This window comes from Barbus barbus (assembly GCF_936440315.1).
Source record: "Barbus barbus genome assembly, chromosome: 14".
In the NCBI taxonomy this organism is placed as follows: domain Eukaryota; kingdom Metazoa; phylum Chordata; class Actinopteri; order Cypriniformes; family Cyprinidae; genus Barbus; species Barbus barbus.
In genome coordinates this window covers 1,641,434-1,665,223 of record NC_136742.1, presented here as the reverse complement: position 1 = coordinate 1,665,223, position 23,790 = coordinate 1,641,434, and the positions used below count along the sequence as shown (strand labels likewise).

At 38.8% G+C, this 23,790-nt stretch overlaps 1 protein-coding gene across 4 annotated transcripts in view; it reads left to right on the top strand.

Annotated features, from left to right (window-relative positions):
• Positions 1 to 23,790, top strand: part of LOC306880534 (receptor-type tyrosine-protein phosphatase kappa) — a 222,949-nt gene that overhangs the window by 120,259 nt on the left and 78,900 nt on the right. For all 4 annotated transcript variants that reach the window (XM_079434105.1, XM_079434103.1, XM_079434104.1 and 1 more), the window contains one exon: positions 7,715 to 8,008. In XM_079434105.1, the coding sequence (XP_079290231.1) occupies positions 7,715 to 8,008 (294 nt within the window). The remainder of the gene's footprint in view (positions 1 to 7,714; positions 8,009 to 23,790) is intronic.

Genomic DNA, 23,790 nt, shown 5'->3' with positions numbered 1-23,790 from the left:
GTGCACACCTAGAAGCCGAGTGTGTGAGAGGTGGTGATCACACATCTGTCAGCGCTGAGAGAGAGAGAGACTGATGTGCAATAGACAGGGATCAGTCTGTCCATCAGGTGTTAGATTGCCGTGTCCCTGAACCATGTTCTGCTCGGCTGCTGTCATCTCTCTCCCTTCACAAGCCCCATCAAAACTTCACAATAAAAAAGCTGTGATGCTTCCCACAGGAAATATTTCCTTTTGCTTTCCATCCCTCACATATTCTCCTTCCCTTTATCTCTCTCTCACTCTTCCTTTAAATCTTCTTTTTTAACCCGGCCTTGCTTTGATCGAACACGTCGCTGCCATGTCCTGCGTGTGTGAAATAAATGACAAAGAAAAAGATTATTTTTCTGACTATAGGACGTTGAGTCGAGGGCAAATGCTTTTTCCAATTGCATGATGACAGTGTTCAGCAGTCTAGATGTGTGTGTGTGTGTGTGTGTGTGTGTGTGTGTGTGTGTGTGAATGTGAGTGTGTGTGTGTGTGTGTGTGCATGTTTATGTGGTTTATGAGGACACAAATGTGTATAATGACATGGGTATGACAGAGGTATTACAATATGAAGGTGGTTTATGAGGACACTGCCTATGTCCCCGTAATTCAAAAGGCTTAAAAAACATACTAAATGGTGTTTTTTTGAAAATCTAAAAATGCACAAAGTCTCCTGTGAGGGCTAAGTTTAGGTGTAGGGTTGGTGTAGGGCAATAGCACACACAGTTTGTTCAGTATAAAAACCATTACGCCTATGGAGAGTCCCCATAAACCACAAAAACCAACGTGTGTGTGTGTGTGTGTGTGAGGGAAAGACAGATGAGACAGGGCTTAAGGAAGGGTAACAGCAGGGCACATCACTATCATTCGCTCATGTCAGACACACATGATGGATGACCCGCATGAAACAGCCAGTGACACCTGACAAAAACAGATTCACGCTCACCGTCTCGCTCTCAGTGCTGGATTTCATTTGGTTCAAATGAAGAGTGGTGAAGCCCCTGTTCAACCTAAGGACATTATTCTTAATCAGCTGAATTACAAATAAGTGTTTGTTTTTGCCTATTAATAAATGATGCTAGTAAAATGCAACACTAAAAGGAGTTGACTTAAATATGAAGATTCTGTCATCTTTTGTTCTGAACACATATGCTGTTATTCGTCAGTGGAAAACAAGTCATTTCTTGAAGAGGCTCCTTTTCTACACAATAGCTTATAGTAATCACATCTGTCAAAACTTTAAAAGGACAAAGCACACCAAACCAGCATCATATACATGAATCCATGTGACTTGTGCGCTGTATTCCAAGTCTTCTGAAGTGTTATGATGCTTTGTGTGAGAAACAGACTGACATAAAAGGGATAGTTCACGGAAACATGATCATTTTGTCATCATTTACTCTCCCTCATGCGGTTCCAAACCTGTATCACGTTCTTCTTTCCAAACTAAAAGAAGGTATTTTCAAGAGTGTTATAACCATACTACCATACATTTTGGTCACCATTGACTTCCAAAGAAAGAAAGTCACACAGGTTTGGAACCACATGAGGGAGAGTTAATGATGACAGATGATCATTTTTGGGTGAACTAGCCAAGTCATTATTCAGTGATAATACTCCCTTCAAACATTTTGACCACTGTTATTATCTTTTCATGGTATTTTTATGGTGCATTTTGAGCTGTATAGCTGAATAGAAAAGTTCAAAATTTCTCCTTTTGTGTTGCATTTCATGCTGACTTTAAAGGAATAGTTCATTCAAAAATGAAAATTTGCTGAAAGTTTACTCACCCTCAGGCCATCCGAGATGTAGATGAGTTTTGCTTCTTCATCAGGTTTGTAGAAATGTGTCTCTGCATCAGTGTCTCAGCAATGGATGCTCTGCAGTGAATGGGTGCCGTCACAATGAGAGTCCAAACAGCTGATAAAAAGTCATCTACACTGTCACATCACAATCCAGCCACATATTTGTTCTGAACTGTTTTGGCTTGTAAATGGCGCTTGATCTGTGCAGATTTCTCTCCTGATTCACACCAGACAACGTTTTCAATGTAAGAAGGGTTGTTATGGATTATGAGCTCATATTGTAACCGGAAGAGATGGTTTGTAGTTCAAAACATCTTAATGCTGGATGTGTTTCAGCTTTTGTCTTCTCCAGATGTTAACTGATGGACTGGAGTGGTGTGGATTATTGTGATGTTTTTATCAGCTGTTTGGACTCTCATTCTGACGGCACCCATTCACTGCAGAGCATCCATTGCTGAGACACTGATGCAAATTTCTCCAGATCTGTTCCAATACAGACATAAACTCATCTAAATCTTGGATTGCCTGAAGGGGAAATTTTTATTTTTGAGTAAACCATTTTTATTTTTAAGAATCTCACACACAAAGCAGACTTTTGGCATATTCTGTCAAAACTCAAGGATGTACAAACTGCACTGAAAAAGCTTGTTTAGTTGCTACTGACTTTCTGAAACACAATAAAATTATATAAATTCTAAAATCTTGAATATATACAGTAAATAAAACCAGTGACAGTTTAATAACCTTGATTCGACCTGCCAGCGAAGCATCAAACAAATCTCACAGACGCTCTCAGCTAATGTGCAAACACTGCTCCATTCGCTCGCCAATTTAGACACTAGTGCACTAAAAGCACTCTGCTCATGTTTTCTGTTTGTGTGTGTTTGAGAGCGGATGTCACTGGCTCTAATGAATTGAGATGAATGTCGTTCGTCTGCAGGTTCAAGCACAAACGAATGGGGCTCTTTGCTCTTAAAAAGACGCTTTGTTTTCTGAGGAACCCAGCAAATAAGCACAGCCATACACATTAATGCATATTTGATGCAACTTTGGTCCCGGAGCCACTTCATTAGTGGTAAAAGGCAGATGTAGCGCAGTGTTTTGCATCTTTTACATCACAAAGAAGGCAGCGTATCAACCATGTCCGAGACAACAGATTGAGTGACTCAGTTGGACTGAGAACAACGCTCTAAAACACATGGTGGCCCTGAGAAGTCACTGCATTCGTTAAAAACATCCAACAGCATTTCCTGTACACAATGAAGCACAAGAGCAAGAAAAACATTTCCTGATTTCATTCTTTTGATTTCAGGGTGAAATATGACCTGAGACATGTCCTTGACAGATTTGGCGCTGTAATAACCAGCTGGAAATGGTAAAGTGTTATATGTCAGTGAGTGATTGACAAAACCAGCTCGCTCTGGTAAATGTCACATTTAAAATAATACATGAGAAATAAAAGCACAGTTTACAGAGGTGATGTCATCACACGACTCAATACAACAAGAAAGATCTGTGTGTGTGTGTTTGCCTCTGCCAGGACAGCGCTTTTGTGCATTAGTGCTGTTGTGATTGGATTACTTGCTGAAATGTAATTTTGCAGTGTTGCTGTTAGTGGTGTCACACACACAACACAACTCACACACACACAGGAATCAGATTACAGTATTAAAATCCGCCGGCTCTGATTGCACCTCCTCCTGCAGGAACACACAATAAATCAATTAACTCTCATGCCTTCCTTCCATTCCTTTATTCCATTAAGACATAAACCGCATTACACAGGTCACTCATTTACAGGAACGCACACGGTTTAAACACTCTGAGCAACGGCAGATTTATTCAAAGAATTAAACAACATTCTGCAGCTGCTCATGATGCACTTTTAAATAAGCGCTGCGAGAGAGATGTAAGTTGCAAACATAACTCATAACACAAACGCTCACAGAAGTGTCACATGCTCCTTCATTCTAATATTCTGATCTGCTCAAGAAACATTTCTGATTGTTATCAACAGTTGTGCTGCCCGATATTTATGTGGAAACATTTAATTTTTCAGGATTCACAATGAATAGATTGCAAAAGAACAGCATTTATTTGACATTATAAATGTCTTTACAAGCACTACAAGATCAGTTTAATGCTGAATAAAAATGTTTTAATTTCTTTATGAATACATTTATGTTATACAGTGCACACTCCAGTGTTGCCAACTTAGCAATGTTTGGCTAAATTCAGCAACTTTTTAGACTACCCTAACAACTTTTTTTCCCAAAAGCACCTAGCAACAAATTTAGCAGTTTTTTTTATTTATTTGGCAACTTTTAGCAACTTTTGATAAGTGACTCAGACAATAAATAGGCATGCATTTTTAATCTAAATTACACAAAAAGAGAAAACCAAAGATAGCTGTACACACATCATGTGAATTGAGTTAGCTGCCATGTGCTATTGTTGAATTTAATAATAATAATAACTAATAATTTAATAATTTTTCATTGATGATGCACTTTGTTAGTAGCTTGTACCTGTGATTGTTGATCAGTTACACTGAAAATGGAAAAGATACAAGTAATTTTCCAGGACATTATCCATTATTCATTGTAACCTGTAATGCGTAATTTGAAATGCAGGTAAAAAAACAATATGGAAAATCCTTTCATATTAACACAGTAGACTGAGCCCTGTTTTTACAGAGTTTTCTTAGAGTGTAGCATATTATATACTTAAAACACAGCTTAAAGCATAATTGTGGAAAATGCGTAGAATTTCTAGTTTACTAGCTATTAAAAAAAAACTAAACTTAAATTGTAATCATTCAAAAATGTGTAAGTGTTCAATAATTCAATGTATTTAAAAATACAGTGAATTATATTTTAATATTATATTATGCATATTATTTTACAAACAAATCTAAATTAACATATATAAAATGTATTTTTGCTGAGATTTGATGATGGTGACAATTTTGCGTTGTGATTATGCAATGACGTCATTGGGAAATGACATCACAACGTAATTTAGCAACTTTTAGCAACAAATCGACCTTCATTTAGCAACTTTCCCTAAAAATGAGTTGGCTACACTGGCACACTCCCTTGTCAGCCAACTCTTCATCCAGTTCTTCTTAAGAGCACAGAAGGTCCTGTCCGTGACCGGTATATACTTAACCACATGTGTGAGTTTGAGAATCGCATCTGCTCATCATGCATCATATAGGCGTTTCTGGACATGCAGGAATAAGCAACAGGCGTGTGATTGGTGTGTTGGTTTGTGTTATTGCTGTGCTTCATGTGGGCTGCTTAATTAGCTGAAACAAATAGAGAGTTCAGGAGCCATCTGGGGTGGAAAGAGGGAGTGTGTCTCCATCTGATCGTCCCATGCTAAACAGCATCTCTCAGCTTGAGCTGTCTGTTGCTCCGGTGGACGGTCTCGCAGCTTTAAACGGCGCACCAAGATGAATGTGTTGCTGATGAGGAACTCATTAGGTATCAGCGCTATGGAGCATTTATGTGCCACCAAAACCAGTGTCAGTGTGTTCGTCAGGACTTCTCCTGTACTGATGCTGTTCTGAAGTCAACGGCTCTTCTGTGCTCCATGATGGATGATTTATTCATAATCACAGAGTCATCAGCAGCGTCCGGACTCTCAGAGAGCATCTTGACATGTGAAGATCTGCTGTGGAGGATCTCACACAGAAAAACACCATCATGCTCTCTGTTTTTCCCCTCGTGTAAAAAATAGATGACTAACTTGTTTTATGTGCGGATGAGATGTCTCTCTGCTTGTCTGTCTAGCCAAATGTATCGGCAAACACGCACAAACACAGTTACTAAAGGACCATCTGGATTGTCTGGTGCGGTGTAATAGTGCTGCCATTTGCGTGTGCATCTGCAGTATCGTTATGCTTTGCCTGTTGATTTTTACACTGCAGTATTGTGCTTACAGTGAATGTTAATTAAAAATTTGTTAAAATGAAAATACTGTGCTAAATTTCTTAAGGGCTCGTTTAATGGAAAACAGAACTCTTTTAAATTAAATAAACTGGGGGGAAATACAACTCTTTCAGAAACTATGAGCTCAATAACATGTGACCGCTCATATTTACATAACAACACCTAATTAATATTCAGCAGCAATATTGCAAAGCAAGATGCTGTTACTCGAGTCACATGCAAAGAGGTTGGCCATTCATAACATCATTTACACAAGTATTAAAGGTACACATTTATTTGTAATGCTCAGAGAGAATGTGGAAAATGGCAATAAAAACTCAATGTAAGCAGTGTTGGGGAAAGTTACTTTTAAAAGTAATGCATTACAATATTGTGTTACTCCATGAAAAGTTACTAATTGTGTTACTTAGTTACTTTTGACGGAAAGTAATGCATTGTATTACTTTTGCATTACTTTTTGTCACCTGGGCTGGGCTTGCTTATTGTTTTTTTAATAACAAAATCCCCAGAAGTTATATTTTTGCCAACTGTAAAGGCACTTCCACACCAAAACTGAAATTAATAAGCCTTAAACCCCATTCACACCAAGAACGATAACTATAAAAGTAATGAATATGTGACCCTGGACCACAAAACCAGTCATAAGTTTTTCGAATTGAGAAAGCTGAATAAATAATCTTTCCATTGATGTATGGTTTGTTATGAGAGGACAATATTTGTCTGAGATACAACTATTAGAAAATCTGGAATCTGAGGGAGCAAAAAAATCTAAATATTGAGAAAATCTCCTTTAAAGTTGTTCAAATGAAGTTCTTAGCAATGCATATTACTAATCAATAATGAAGTTTTGATATATTTACAGTGGGAAATTTACAAAATATCTTCATGGAACATGATCTTTATTTAAAATCCTAAAGATTTTTGGCATAAAAGAAAAGTCAATCATTTTGACCCATGTATTTTTGGCTATTGCTACAAATATACCCCAGCGACTTAAGAATAAGCAGACTATATTGTCTGCTCCGGGTGTGTGTTCACTGCTGTGTGTGTGTGTGTGTGTGTTCTCACTGCTGTGTGTGTGTGTGTGTGTGTGTTCACTGCTGTGTGTGTGTGTGTGTGTGTTCACTGCTGTGTGTGTGTGTGTGTGTTCACTGCTGTGTGTGTGTGTGTGTTCACTGCTGTGTGTGTGTGTGTGTGTTCACTGCTGTGTGTGTGTGTGTGTGTGTTCACTGCTGTGTGTGTGCACGTTGGATGGGTTAAATGCAGAGCACGAATTCTGAGTATGGGTCACCATACTTGGCAGTATGTCACTTCACTCACTCACTCACTTTATTCTAAGCGTACGCTCGTCTGCCGCTTTAAATTCTCCAGCTCGTTATAGCAGGATTGATTCTGATTGGGTGTTTGTATCATTCATCATTTGGAAAAAAAAATGTTCTGAAAGTGATTCCAGCGATATTGCTTCTCCGTGCCTTTATCGTTATAGCTGTGGTGTGGACTGTGCTATTCCTTAAATTAACAAACATTTTTGTACTATATCTTTATTGTTATCTTTATAGCTATTGTTCATGGTGTGAATAGGCCGTTAGGCTGAAGTAAGTGGCTCTCACTCACTCGACATGGGACAGGAGAGCTGTGAATACATGGGAAAACAAAGGAACTCTTGTTACTTATTTGAAAAAGTAACATATATTTTGTTGTTAATTGAAAAAGTAATCTGACTATGTAGCTCGTGTTACTTGTAACGCATTACCCTCAATACAATGTGTGAAATATGGCTCTTGAATGCAACTATTAATGTAATTGAACAAATTAGATCTACTAAAGTATTGAATTTTTGATTCTACTTTGAGAAAACATCAATAAACTGATCATATTAAGCTTGGTCTTTATGAAACAGTTTGGTGAGATGTGTCTTTATTCTTCCAGAGCCCCCGAGACCCATCGCTCCACCTCAGCTGCTGGGCATCGGGCCCACATACCTGCTAATCCAGCTAAACGCTAACTCCATATTCGGGGACGGCCCCATCATCCTGAAGGAGGTGGAGTACAGGATGACATCTGGAAGCTGGACAGAGACCCACGCCGTCAACTCGCCCAATTACAAGCTGTGGCACCTGGATCCCGACACGGAGTATGAGATCCGAGTGCTGCTGACCCGACCAGGAGAGGGGGGAACTGGTCAGGCCGGGCCGGCTCTCATCACCAGAACCAAGTGTGCAGGTCAGTCCGCTGACATTAACCCTCACTTTCCACCGCTGCTTTTGGTGTCATGACATATCCAGTACAAATTCATTTTTGTATGGAGAGGTGATTAAAGTGGGATGCACACTTTGCATTTTTTGTTCTATCAAATTTCAGAGATCATAAAAGATCCATTTTGTTGTAAGGAAAAATAGTAATCGCTTCATGTCAATCGCTTAGTGCTTGTCAGCTGATTAATTGTCAATGCTCCCTGAAAAGGAAAGACTTCCTATTGTTCTGTCTGCAAATTGCTGTCAGTGCAAACAGCCCTTAAAGGGATCATTCACCCAAAAAGGAACATTTAATTTATTTCAAACCTGTATGACCCTGCTTCTTCTGTGGAACAGAATAAAGAATATTTGAACTCTTATTGTCCTCGCAGTGAAAGCCAGAGTCAAGTCTAATCACATTTGTTTATATAACACTTTATACAATACAGATTCAAAGCAGTTTCATGGTAATAAACATGAAAATAACAGTGTTGATTTTGTAAAAATTAATCAATTATGAAACAAAAATGTATTTCTGCTTGTAAGAAGCTCTACAGAAGACTACAGTGTTATTATTCAAATCAGTTGAGTTCCATGTTGATTCAGTTCAGTTCAGTAACAGTGCTAATGTTAGTGCGACTATCAGCTCAATTCAGTTCAGATTGTGTTCTCATCTGATTGAGTCAGTACAGTCCGATAATATTACTGAGTACCAGTGTCTTTTAAAGCCCAACTGAGAAAGCCAAAGTGGTAAGGAACCTAAGATATTCATTTTTAAGTGAACAATCACTTGAAGTGTAAATACAGGAGGTCCATTTTTGCACAAGTGTTTGGGTGCTATTTCATATATACACTCAAACTCTGATCATACACATGCAAATACAGACAAAAAGTGCCAAAATGCAGACTTTGGGCTCCCCCGGAGTAGATGGAGGTTCAGGCTCAGCTGTATTCTCATAACAATTCATTTGAGCGCTGTGATGCGCTTCTCTCCGTGGGTTTCCATGGCTCCCGTATTAACCATGGCAAGACTCGGTGAGGACAGATATACGGCTCATATGAGGAGGCACGGAGCGACGAGTGTCTTCCGGAGAGTGGAAGAGAGAGAGGGAAGAGAGGAGTGTATGTATGCAGGGTTTCATTAGGGAGAGATGCTTCGTGTCCCCAGTGGCGGCACAGTAGCGCGGCCCACTCGCTCACTCTCTGATTGAAATTCAAACAGGAGCTCCTCTCCTCTGTCAATCGCATTTGAACTTTCATATTTTATTTATTTTTTTTATTTTGGCAAAAGACATTTTCCAGGTCTGCTTTAGACGTGGCTTTTGATGGAGCGCTCGCTGGCTTTTTTCATCTCCCTCTAGCCAATCACACGCTTATCTCAACTTGGACAGGGAGAAATGAGTGGAACCGGTGAATTTACACAATTACATTTAGATTGGTGCCAGTCTGCCCGAGTGCTCTGTTTAAATTCATATTTTCTCTCTCTCTGTCTGTCTCTGTCTCTGTCTGTCGGTTAGTTTCCTGCTAAGCCATATTGTCTGAAGCTCACATGGCGTGTGCATATTTCACATTTATCAATATTATTATGTTTGGCAGCGTAGTTTATCTTGGTTGTGGGTATGCATTTTGAAAAGGCAGACATAGAGGAGGCGTAACTTCCTGAACGAACATCGTCACCTGTATGTGTCTGAGCACAAGCCAAACACACAGATTCTTTCCACTTAAAGCCTCGCTGAAGCTCCCAGCCTCGTGTCTGTGTGTGTGTTGAGCTCATGATTAGGTGTGTCTCTATCATCGCCATGTTCCTGAAAGCTCTGAGTTCAGCAGACACCCCTCAGGCCTCAACAAAGTTACAAAATATTGCTCAGAGCCGTCCCATGCTCGTTTGAAATTTTCCAGTTTCGTCCCGAATACCTGGAGAAGAATGCTATTCGTCAGCATTCCTATTCATCTCAAAGGCAGTCGCTCTAAAGTAACAGACAGTGGTATGAAAGTATAAAAGTGATATAATGTAAGATTTACTGGGGTGTTTTTCATGAAACTTCGCCAAAAATCTCATGTCAAAATGTCAAAAATCTCAAAATGTCAGTTTATTTCCAGTTAATCTTAATGCTTTCTAGGAGACAAGGGTTGACCAGCCATCCCGCATTTTGAGAGACAGTCCTGAAATTGGAAGCTTTATTCTGCATTCTACAAGTTATAAGCAATGTCCTGCATTTTGTCAGTTTTGACAATATTATTTTATTTTTCCATGAAATTACAATAAACAAAATGCATACTGGGATTACCAGTGTGCCACTGGAAAAGTTCAAGATGCATTGAATTCTGTAAAAATGCATTTAATCATTGTATAGTCTAGTAAAGTAGCATAACTTAGTCACCGCTTAAGGAAATTTAGTGAACTGAATAGGTTATATCACGCGAACTGGCAGACTGAGTGCCAGTTGCAATTAACATTTTCTAAAGCTTATTGGCGATTTAAAGCATATTATCATCCAATGTCACTGCAAATAGGCTTTCCATTTAACATTAATCAATATTTACATAGTCTAATAATAAGATATCACTCAACAGAGGAACAACTAGGGAGTCAGCCTAAGGAGACATGGTTCTGATATTAAAGCTATATTATCATATTTATAATATGTCATTCTTATTGGTTGATTAATCTGAGCACAGATTGAAATATTGAAACTCTAGCAGACACTTGTCAGGGGAAACTTCTAAGAAGCCATAGACTTAAGCATTTGCTCTGTATTTAATCATATTGCTGTGTAGGAGAAACATTTGAGATATTAAGATGATCTCATTTGTGATTTGAGAAAATGAAAACTAGATTCAGTTCCTCCCGATGTCATGAGAATGTAATCTCTGTCATAATGAAAAGTAACAAGAGTAGCAGTGATCTTCTGTCTCAGGAACATTCGCTTTCTGTCGAACTTGTGGGCCGTGAGACTTGGAATGGAAAAGGTTATGCCTGATCATTTTTTTGTAGACACAAATACGGGTCCCGTGTGTGCACGTGCATGTGTCGAGACGGTTTCCTGATTATCAGCGCAAGAAAAACCATTATGACAATGTTCCAGGCATCTCTGCCTTTTTATTTGGTACAAATGCCAAGCCATTTCCCTAAAATAGCAAATTGATCATGTTTCCCATGATTCCCTGTTAAATAAATGAGAAGTCGAACATTGCCAGTACAAGTCAGTGCAACGTCTATAATGATGTCTGGAGAAATAAGCGTGAACTCGAGATGGAATTGAATCAGTGCCCTTTGCTCAACACCATTCAGACAGAACGCAGACAGACGTCAACACAGACTATCAGGGATTAATTGCACACTGGTTTCTAGACTGAAGATGGCTTTAGCACAACTAAAAGAGATCTACTTTGAGAGAGAACGGATGTTGTTTCACTCAGTTCACTTTTGGGTCAACTGAAAGAGGTGTAACTTTGGTTTGGACTGGACTGTGAACACTCATGAAGACAAACTTCACACACCCCGTTGAACATCAGAGCTGCTGTTTTAATTTGATTTTAGGCTGTTTTGTCCTTTAACCATGATATCTAAATGTCTGAAGTGTGTATTTGTTTATGTTAATGCTTTCTTCAGTCCCAATTATTAATATGGTGGTTCTGCTGAAGAGTGTGATGACCAATTGTAGTGTTCAGGAAACCTGTCTGAAAACAGTCATTTATTTTGCTTAATGGTATAGAAATTAAACACTTTATGTGTTTATCATTTTGCGTTCGAATCTTTGATGATATGATATTTGTCAAAATAACTGTACATTTCTTTTCTAAGCATGCAGGCCTTGTTTTAACTGTTTGTTGTAGCACAGACAGCTCAGTCGCCTAATTGTAACTATCTGTCTGCTTTCTTTTCCTTTTTTCAAAATTGGTGTATTGCAAACCTTCCGTGTGTCCGGGTACGTTTGAAAGTCGTATTCCCATGTGTCTGATAGCCAGAGGGCAGAATGTAGCGGCACATCTGGTATTGCTGCTTTCTCTCTCTCCCTCACTGTGCCGTCTCTCCCCATCACTCTCTGCCTGCAATGCTGCACTTTAGAGGAGACCACCACCACAGGTTGCATTCTGACAGCAGAGAAAGCACAGTGAGAAAATGGTGTGTCTCCAAGTCAAATCCCTCGCTCCTGCCTCAGCGCTGTTGAGACGCGGCTCACTGTCACACTGAGGAAGGAAAGGTGAAACTACCATGGCAGTAATGACACTTCTGGAGTCACACCAGCCCTCAAAATCTCTTCAACACATTTGATATAGGATGTGATAGAAGACATGCTCATTCAGGGCATTAACACATTTAAACAAAAAAAAAAACTAATTTTATTAATATTATTTATTTGTATTATTTATGTCAAGACCAGTTCGTATCCATTTTATTTTTATTCTAAGAACTATTTTTTAAACAATTACATTTTTATTCATGTATGCTTAATTTATTTACTTGCAGCCCTAGAGAAGGAAAAAGAAGGTATTATACTGTACAACACTACTCAAGTCTGTATAGTATGAACATTAGGTAGATGTTTGGTTTGCATGACTTACAGAAAGCATGCTGCGCGGAATACTGCATCCCACAATGCAGTGTGCTTCACTTGACCTTTAATTTATAGTGTGACGAATGAACTGTCACTAATAACAGCTGCGATTCAGAACATCTCATTGACTCATTGCAAAATAACTGAACGCCACTTGCTAGATTAAACATGCAATTTATTAGGGTCATGTGACTTCAGTGTATTTCACATATGCAGTGAGCACTGTGACAGCATTCTACTCTGAACACAACCATTGTTGTGGCTTTAGACTTTTCCTGTCTAGATAAAAAGTGTGTCAGCAGGAACAGGAAGCACTGTTTGTTGAAACAGGAAGTAAAAGGAAAAGTAATCTGATTTTAGCTCTTTGACCGTTTCCTACAAAAACAAAAGCTGAGTCTTGTGTGTGTGTATGTGTCTGTGTGTGTGTGCGTGTGTGTCCATGTCTAGCCAACAGTTGAATGTAACTACGCAAGTCTAAACAGGACTTGATTTCAAATCATCACACTGGGGATTAATTAACCGACTGATTACAGAGTCACAAAGCAATTAACTACACCACATAATGAGAAAACATGCATGCTAGCATGTAGGAAATAAGATAGTTTGTGTTTTGAGTGGCATGTTAGAAGTGGTTGAAGAGTTGTCTGTTTCTAACAGTTATTGGATCTCCATCCCCACAAAGAAAAGTAAAGATGGAGAATTGAAGAGTCAGAGGGCTAGGTGGTCAGAAGAGGCTAATCATAACATCTGGCTTGTGTATATTGATTGATAATAGACTCCAGGGGGGTGGGTGGCTATGGCAAACACATAAGCCAGGAAGAGAGTCTCAGAATTGTAAAGATATCATGTGGTCCACACAGCAGTGTATAGTTTAGAAATGTTTAGAAAATATTACTGATGAAAATAGTGTAGATAGAAAACATTAGGGGTCCCAGCACTGAACCCTGAGGTACGCCGGTGATGAGTGTGTGGGCTGAGATGAGCAAGACTTGCTACAACATCATTATTGTTGGCCAAGTAGGATATAAACCAGAAAAGCGCTGACCTGGAAAAAATTAGCATGGAGCTGTGTGAGGATTCTCTCTCTGGCTTACTTGAGTCCTGTGATTAAAGCAAGGAAAGCAGTTTAAGTGGAGTGACCACGTTTGAAGCCAAATTTCAATTAAGATTACATTTCATGGAAATCAGATTGCGGCACATGCAGTGAATTGGCTCTTTAGCCCAGTGACTAAGTGTTTTTTGTAATCAACTAATATAAAAGCAGTAATACATTAAAGTATACCAAATAAACATAAATTGAAGGACCCATGCCTAAAGAATGTTTTTCCTGATTCTAAATGAAATTATAAGTCTATTAGTTTAATCCTTGAATGCATGACATCCATTAATGTGGACTGATCTTTAACCGCTCGGGTTGTGATGGTCAGCGATTAGCTTTCACACTTAATTCTCAGAACTCTATTCAAAATTAGTTATCCCTGAAATATCTTTTTTATTGCAGAACACTTCGAGTGTCACTTTTTTCAAAGTACATCATATGCATCATGGCAGAGGGGAAAAATCCTTGGTTTTCTGTGGTTTGCGTGTGTGTGTGTGTGTGCGCGCATGTGAATGTTTACGTCCAGGCTGCATGTTTTGTACTCTTTGACTTTGAGCTCAGTGTGTAGGTTTAAGGTTGTGCTGTAGCGAGAGAGAAAAGGTGCTGTAATTATCATGAACTAAATGAGTGTGTACGGTTATAGTGCTGATTGTGCTGAACGCAGGCTCTCCGAAGGCCCACACGCATGCCATGCTCGATTTAGCAGGCCGATTTTCAATTAAGCTACATCACAAATGAACATCGGCAATTTCTGGAAACATCGGCTTCCCATTTTTTCTGCCTATGTGGCAGAATGTGAGATTGGATGAATCCAATCGCTAATTGTCATCGTCCGTCAAGGTGAAAGCCTTCTGGGTAAGTACAATAAACATGCCTCGTGCAGCATGCCTTACACTCTCTCTCCTCTGCTTTTCTTATTTAAGCAGAATCATTTCTCAGAAGGAGACTATCTTTATCAGTGGGCATTTTATATTGATAGATCTTATATTTTAAAACCCGCTGTTCATGTTGCATGGTAGAATGTAGCCAGTTGTAAATGTTTAAGTCGAGCATCTACAAGCTCTATTGGTGAACTTTAAAAGTATGTTCCAAGTTCAATAGCAGTTACGCTGTATCAACAGTGTTTGTGGCATAATATCGAACAGGCTCAAAGTTGCTATTCCCTGAAAATCCTGACAGCTGCTTAAGCTCTGCTTGATGAGTTAATGAGAATCCATAGAAGAAGGGAGTACATTTTTGGATTTCACTAGTAGCCTAAAACAGTGCTAAATGTTGGTAGAACCAAATATTGTATGTTATTGAGCCTCAGAAGGGATAATTAGTTGGGGAATTACAGCTTCTCAGATGTAATAGTGAAAAAAGTGTTTTTTCAGGTGAATAAATGGAAGAAATATGGTGGTTTGTTATTGTCAGAATAGTATGTGTTTCTCTCCTGAAAGTATTTAGTGGAATGCCAGAGAAATCATTACTTGTTTCTGGTACACGTGCGCTCCATTCAATCTGTCAGTCTATCCGCTACATTTTCACCCCGGCAGCTTTACCTCAGGACTCGTTCTGTGTGGTGCTTCGTCCGCTAATGATTTCCGGGAGATGATTTGCACTCGTAGAGTCTTTTAAGGCAACTGTAATAACCTTAATTTTAACGTTCAATCCATAGAAGATTTTAAGAGGTCATTAAGCCCATTAGCCTGAGGTTGAAGACGATTGATTAGGTCTCGAAAGACATTGATCAGGTTCCTTGAGTGTGTGTGGAGAAGGGGAATAAATCGCTGAGTTTCTCACACACTCATTTGTTTCCCTTCTCTTATTAGACATGCGCATGTTTGTGTGAAACTCCTTGTGTGAAATGTCCTGGTTTCTAACGCTTTACACCTCAGCTTGCTATTTTACAGCAGGAGCGCAGGCTCTGTTTGTGTGTTTACTCAACATTCTGTGTCCCAGCCTATCTCATAAAGAGCACAGGTCTGCAGATCCAGCAGACAAACATCATAAAGCCTGGAGATTATCAGTTTATGTCCAGAGAACGTTATTTAAATGGAAATTACTTCCTCTCCTGCCACACGCTGTACTTTATTTGAGCTCTTTACCACGCGTTGCTGGTGCTGGGTATTAATGTTAATGGTGCTTGTGTCTTTTCAGCATTCATATGATTTTCTCCACTCTTAACATATTGTAGGTATTTATAGGTCTTTTAATGGCTTCATATGGGGGACAAGTTGTCATAGAAACACGCTCTGATAGGCCATTTATTCTGAACAAAAGTGTTGGCCTAATGGATCAGTGCTACCATATCTTCAAATTATCTTAAAGGAACGTTTTTTTTCCACCCAGAAAATGAAAACATAGCAGCAAAAGAAAAAAACTGCAGCGTCTAGCATTGTTTCCCCCAGTGAACTTCCCATCCCATTGAAAGGAGTGGTGTATGCGTTTCTTCATGTCTTATGAACTGGCCAAATTTTTATTTAAGATTGGATTCAATTGGATTGATAAAAATGTGTGCAAAGTGGCGTAGTGTTACAATTTGGTATTCACTATACACTTTCATTGTGTGGAAAAGAACAGCATGAACTTTCTGCCAATGCTCTCCTTTTTAGCTTGTATGTTTTTCAAGCGCCGTGAATAGTGAGCTTTGGTTTCTGGTTGACCTGTCCCTTTAAATCCTCTCCATGCGCTTTTGTCCCCTGTGTTTTACTCACTTCACCTCGGCATGCAGAGGTGGAGTTGTGCACATATAATGATATTTATTCCCTGCCCTTATTACCCATAATCCTGTGCGAGTGTAGTGGTTAAGGTGTGTGTTGACTCTACGTGCTTATCAGGTCCTCAACAGCCCTCATTTGAATTTCAAAAAAGCCAATTGGATGAACATGCTGGAGTGCAGGTATGAGGTCCGTTTTACCTTTTACTGGTCTTTCATCTGCCTGCCATCGCTCTCTCTCTCGTCTCATGCTTCCACAGTGGCCTTCCTCAGGCAAAAAAACACATAAACCACGGCCTATTTCCACATGCCGGATCTGAATTCAACATTTTCAATCTCCCCGCACAATAAAATCCCAATATATTACAGAAGCCCAACCCCCCACAGCTGGTCCCCAAAGCCATGAATAAAACATGGCATGAAAAAAGAGCCCGTGACCAAAAATTACCCCATCAGAGGAAAGGTAATCTACTGCACATGCCATTCTTCCTGCTTCAGAAGTTCACTCTGCCCTGATCAGTGTTGCTGTAAGCACTGTCGCACACACGGCCACACGCTTCACAGATGGGAGAAAAGTCCTTACTGAAGGCAGACGCAAAAAAAAACATATGTGGGGAAAAGTGAGGGGTTTCTTGACGGATGGACAGTGTTTGAACTGGAGTCCGTCTGAATGTGCATTGATTTTCAGTGCAGAACTGAAGCCGGCAGAAATACACAGCATTGATTAATTCATGAAAATGCCAGCATGCTTGAACAGTACAGAGATTTGAAGTTCACATACGGAAGCCCACAGAGCTCATGCCTTATCATCTGTTCTCTGTTTTGTTTCTTGTAAGTTATCTTGAGATGACAGAATGAGTGAAAAATAACAGAATATATGATAACTTATTAGTAAAGGGCTGGGTTGACAGTATCCATTAATCTGTGCTTTCTGTGTTTTAATGTTTTCAGTTGGCATATGAACAAAACTTAACTTTAACATTATTTTTATCCCATAATCACAATACGCTTTGTTGATTGTAATATGAATTAAAGTCTATATAAAACTGCCTTATGTGCAGTTTAAATCCTTGTATGCTAGTTAGTTTTTAAGTGTTGATTATTATATTTCAAAATTAATCGCAGCTGAATTTAATGGTTTCTATTGCACCAACTGACAGGGTTCTCTATATAGTTTACAGCTTCAGTTGAGAAGGTTTTTTCCTTAAGAAAGACTGACATGCTGTACCTGATAAATATCCAAATGAATCAAAATAAAATCAGAACTGAACTGAATCATGTAATCCGTGTCAATGTCCAGCCCTAATCATTACATTTATGTCTGCGGCATGTGATGCAAAAACAAACAAACAAACAATAAATACTAGCTGCCTTCAGTGGTAATCTGTTTTTACAGTACATACACTGGATATGCCAGTTCACTTATTGACAAAAGTAGAATTTTATCACAGATAAATCAAACATATCACTGTGACAGATGAAAACATATTTGAATATACATCACAAAACGTGTCTTTAGAGATTAATCTATTATTATTTTATGTTTAATTTCCATATCATTGAATGTAAATGACTTACATAAGTGTTGTTGTATGTGTGAAATGTTTGTGACATGAAATTGTCAGCTCTGATATTTACTATATTTTGTGGTGTGTGTGTGTGTGAGAGAGAGAGAGAGAGAGAGTGTGTGTGCGTGTGTGTGTCTGTCTGTGTGTGTGTGTGTGTGTGTGTGTGTGTGAGAGAGAGAGAGAGAGAGTGTGTGTGCGTGTGTGTGTCTGTCTGTGTGTGTGTGCATGTTTATGTGGTTTACGAGGACACAAATGTGTATAATGACATGGGTATGACAGAGGTATTACAATATGAAGGTGGTTTATGAGGACACTGCCTATGTCCCCGTAATTCAAAAGGCTTAAAAAACATACTAAATGGTGTTTTTTTGAAAATCTAAAAATGCACAAAGTCTCCTGTGAGGCTAAGTTTAGGTGTAGGGTTGGTGTAGGGCAATAGCACGTGTGCGCGTGTGTGTGTGCGCGTGTGTGTGCGCGTGTGTGTGTGTGTGTGTGTGCGCGCGCGTGTGTGTGTGTGTGTGTGTGTGTGTGTGTGTGTGTGTGTGTCTGAATAAAAGATTCCGGCCTTTAACGCTGCTCATTATGCTAAGACTCCTAACATCTCCGAGCGGATACACCTGGCCTGCTGACATCCCATTCCAAGACTTATTCTGAAAACACTCTACAAGCTACTAATAAAAAGTATCTACTGTAACTACATTAAACTTATTAGCTGCTGGCAATAGTCAAACTAAGTAAGAAGGGAAAACAATATATTATTATCAGATTATTTTCTCATTTCATAAGAGTTTATCTCCAAAAATTATATATAAATAAAAAATTTAAAACTGGGGATCTCAGTTAGGGTGATGGAGTTGAACAGATAAATTAATAAAACTAGAGAATAAAACTGCATAATTTGAATAGCAAATACTTTTTTGTAATAAATATTGTAGGATGTATCTCAGGTATTATTTGCATCTAAACAAAGACTATTGAATACCCAAAACATGTCACTTGTATAGTTTATACATGGCCGCTGAAACGCAGGAAGCCCCGCCTTCTGAATGAAAGAGCCAATCGCTAATCGATAAAGTCAGCGCGTCACTGCAGCTGCCGTTAGAAGTCCTGGTTGCTATAGAAACGTTCAGCTCTCTGAGACGCGCGCTCAGGACTGCGCATGCGCACTGGCTGATCTAGCCTGAGAAATAAGCTTTTTATAAACAATATTTATGACATAGTTGTTGTTCGGTTTCATTGGTGATCTCAAATATGAAATTTAATCGTAAGCTTAGTGAACAGTTTTGGAGAATTTGATGTTTCCTCAAAGAGATAGGAGCTGCACATGGATGCCCGAGAGGCGTTTCAAAGATGGCCGCCGAGTAACATGACTTGTCTTAAAGAGACTTTGATCTAAATGAACTGATTTTCCTTGCATGGGTAGTTCATTCGGCGAGAGCTGCAGTCACAATACAATACAATAGAGAGAGAGAAAACTATGCTGCGTGTTAGAAGAGGTTGTACAGTCAAATCAAAATGTATTCAGACACCAGATATCATTTTTGTTATTTGTTTTCCGAGTGGCTGCAGGACACTATAATTCATTTATGTAAGTGGGTATAGCAAAATAAAGTAAACCGTGAAATATTATACCCAAAAATTCTTCATATATTGGACTACCAGTAAAATTTATAAAAAATTTGGGACCAAAAATTATTCAGACACTTTAACCTGAGCATGTTTTGCTGAAGTGTTTTTCTTTAATTACTAATGTGACTTTTTTACACCACAGACTGAAAAAATAAAGCATTGTTTGGTAATTGGTTGAGTTAAATTGGTATTATCTAATTGTGTTCTTAAATTAAACGTTATAGCAAATTCATTACATTCCTTTCTATCAAAGTTATCTGACATTATCAAGACCAATTAATATTATATTACCATTTTCTAAATATAGCGAATAATCTGTGATAATGTGAGAAATGTTGAAGGTGTCTGAATATTTTTGTTACTGGAAAAGCTATACTATTAAAAAAAAGCTGAGCTACTGTAATGCTTCTTAATATATATATATATATATATATATATATTGCTGTATATTCACAGAGAAAACAGTTCTTTTAAAGGGGTCCTATATGCTCTTTTACAAAGTCTTCTTGATTTTGTTTTGGGGTGTACTAGAGCAGGGGTTTTCAGACTGTGATGATATTGCATACACCAGAAAAGTGTTTCAGGTCGGCTATGTTCATTCATTTCTATCTTCTGTTTGAACTCGGCGCTGTATCTTTCCGAGACATGTAAAGAGTTTGTTGTTTTCGTTCCTTCATATGCATTTAATTTTTTTTAAATACTTAATTTCTGCCATATTATTTTAATTAAGATTAAGCTAATATTAATGCCAATAGTTTTTTTATATAAAATATTTTGGTGGGTCTTGAAATAGATTATACTTGTCTAGGTGTGTCGTGGAATGGAAAAGTTTGGGAACCCCTGTACTAGAACATTGGTGGTTCGAAAATCGCATAATTGTTCACATAATTTACATTATTACTATACCTTTCTTCCTAGCCTGGCACAAACGACTCGATTAGGTCCGGGTTTGATGAAGTCTAATTTCTGTAGGTGGGATTTATGTTTGTTATGTCATAAATACAAGAAAACAACTATGTAGTCCAAACGAGCCGTTCGTGTAGTTCTTGAAAAGGGATTTTTTTAAACAAAATATCTCTCTTTGGAGTGGACTTTGAGATTTGTAACTTTGTAGATCGTTTTATGCCCAAACATACACACTACACACTGACTAACATTCAACAAGAGAAAAAGCATAATAGGACCCCTTTGCTATAATATTTCACAATATTACTGTTTTTACTTAATATTTGATGAAATAAATGCAGGCTTGGTGAGCAGAAGAGACTTCTTTTGAACAGCGGTGTGTTTATCTGAATGCATTGACACTGCTAGTTATCACGCCATCTAGGCAGGCCGCTCACTTGGTTGTGCAGCATAGCTATTGAGTTTATATGGTAATGTGGTCTATAATGTTATAATAATGGCAAAAACACAAGTGCTTCTGCTCGCCAGCGCTCTCAGACACACAAACATGCCGTTTCTGGTGACTCCATTCAAAGTGCTGCTGAAAATTAATCAAGCAATATGCAAACAGTGGCCAGATGAGACAGCGTGGAGATGGGCAATACATTATGTAATGAATTTATCATTCTCTGTCTGAACAATATCTCCATCTGTTGCCCCGTGCTTCGCTTCCCTCTGATAGTAATAGAGCTCTCTGGAGAGGTTGTGCGACACTCGTGTGTGTGTGTGTGTGTGCGCGCACATCGGGAAAAGTGCTCTCAATTGCACCCAACTCAGAAGCTAAAAGCGATGCCGGAAGTAATGCACATGTTCAGAAAGAGGTATGGAAGGCGCTACACGAGGCGCTTAATTGAAAATGTTGATGTGGTGTTGATCGTTAAGGGGGGCTGCGAGATTGCCCCATTGCTTTATGGGTAATTGATATGATGCTGCTGTGACACGCTCACTGTTTCATTTTCCCCGTGGGAATAGTGTGAATTAGTTTTTTTTTTCTTTTCTCTTTTCTTTCTATCCGCTCCCTCGGGGAGAGACAGTGGAAGGCGACATGCTCAGTTTTTTATGATTATCTTTTCTCCCCCTCCCTTGTTCTCTCATGTCCGCCGCGACTGAAGAAATGATTTATTAGTGCTTGTCAGAGGAGGATAAAAGGTGAAACATAATCAAGTGTGGGATGCACTGACGCCTGTGTGTGTGTGTGTGTGTGTGTTTGTGTGATGCACTCTCACACCTTGAAAGAACGCTGAATCTTTTGAATTTCCTCCTCTTCCTCTCTGAAGCACTGGATTGAATATTTAATGATCATGTGGTAGTAATGCTTAAATCAACTGCGCTGAGTGAACTGAAACAAAGTGGGCCATCGTGATCAGTCTGACGTGGTAATCTGGGTAAATCAGTCACCAGGATTAATGAACGTTCATTCATAACATTTAGTTTCGAGCTGAAGTGTGGATGTTGGTAGATGATGAAATACTTCCCATCTGTAGGGGTGACCCCGAATAGTCGACGATTCGATGTTTCGATTGGAGGAGCCTGATTCGACTCCCAATCTCACAGTTGAATATTCATATTCAGTTGTTATGATCATGCCATTTTGGCTATATGGGGGTGCTCAAATGTCTGATTTCACATAGAACTACTGGTTTTCTCCCAATACGTTAATACAGCCTATTAAGATAATGCTGTAATTACGAATCTGAAAAGAACAAGTGAACATCTGGGTACAAGTGATTTCAAAACATTTCAGCCAGTATATTTACATTTTACATTTACATTTATTCATTTAGCTGACGCTTTTATCCAAAGCGACTTACAATTGCTATATATGTCAGAGGTCGCACGCCTCTGGAGCAACTAGGGGTTAAGTGTCTTGCTCAGGGACACATTGGTGTCTCACAGTGGATTCGAACCCAGGTCTCTCACACCAAAGGCATGTGTCTTATCCACTGCGCCATCACCACCCCATATATATATATCATGTATATATTATTTATCTCGTTCAAGAGTTGTTCTGCAGTAAGGCGCTTCATTAGTTCTACGGTGATATCTCTTCAGCATGCAGCGCAAGCAGGACAGACAACAATGCAGAATATTAATGACTGGGACTGTCATATACATGACATTATAATGAGAACACTATTATAATAAAACGCTATGAATTTTTTGGTTGCCGTGTTTCTGCACGTTGTTGCGTGAAGAACGCGTCCACAAATGGAGTTCATTCAGAGCCGCGCAGACACGTCCATGCATTCGGGGCATTTTGTGCAGAGAGCCTATCAGTCGTAATATTAATATAAGTTAAATCCCATTGATTAAAAACCTGCTATGATAGGCCTATGTTTCATTCTAGCCTACTGATTCTCTTCAGCGCGCGCAGCTCAAAGCAGAAATTCATTACTGTCATATACATAACGTTATAATGAGAGCACTATTGTAAAACAAATTGTGAATTCTTAGGGTTTCGCAGATGTTTAATGTTAACTATCTTTTAATCAAAACACAAAACATTATTTTTGGATCTGCGAGGCATCCCTGTGTGTTAATGTGATGACTTGACTCTTGGTCATGTATTTTGACCCCCAAACATATGTTTCGACTATCAGTCGACTATCGGCAAGATTCAACAATTACGATTCGACTATGAAAATCCTGAGTCGGGGATACCCCTAACCGTCTGTGAGAAAGACATTTGTAGGTTGACCGTTAGACCATTGACTGACCAATGGAAGAAAACATTCATGCCATTGCATTTGGTGCGGAAACAACACACTCCATCTGTAATCAAATCAGTGGTTAAACTAAAGCAAATCAAAGGCATAAACATTCCACCCATATAAACTTACTTTTTCTACTGACAATATAAAAATCAACACACTCATTTAGAATGACAACAAAGTATAATATTTGCCAAGTTACAATTAAATATATCTAGAAAAAGAGCTAGAACTGGACTGCATGCTGGTCATTCTGGCATCTTCTTCAGGCATTCTGGCATTCGCAACTCATTTAACTTCTGCCCACACGGTCTGAAGAGTCATTTGAGCGTTGAAGAAAGTTGTTCAATTTGATCAAAAAATATTATGAAAGCAACTCCTTCTTTCCTTTCAAATAAAATGCACCACTATATCAAGCGCAAAAACAGCAGAGACAGTAAACAGAGTCGATTTTACACTCTCAGATAAAAAGGTCCAGAAGCTGGGGCAGAACCTTTTTAAAAATGTACACTTTTAGACCTTATTAATCCTAAATGGTACATATTAGTAACTTTTGAGAGCA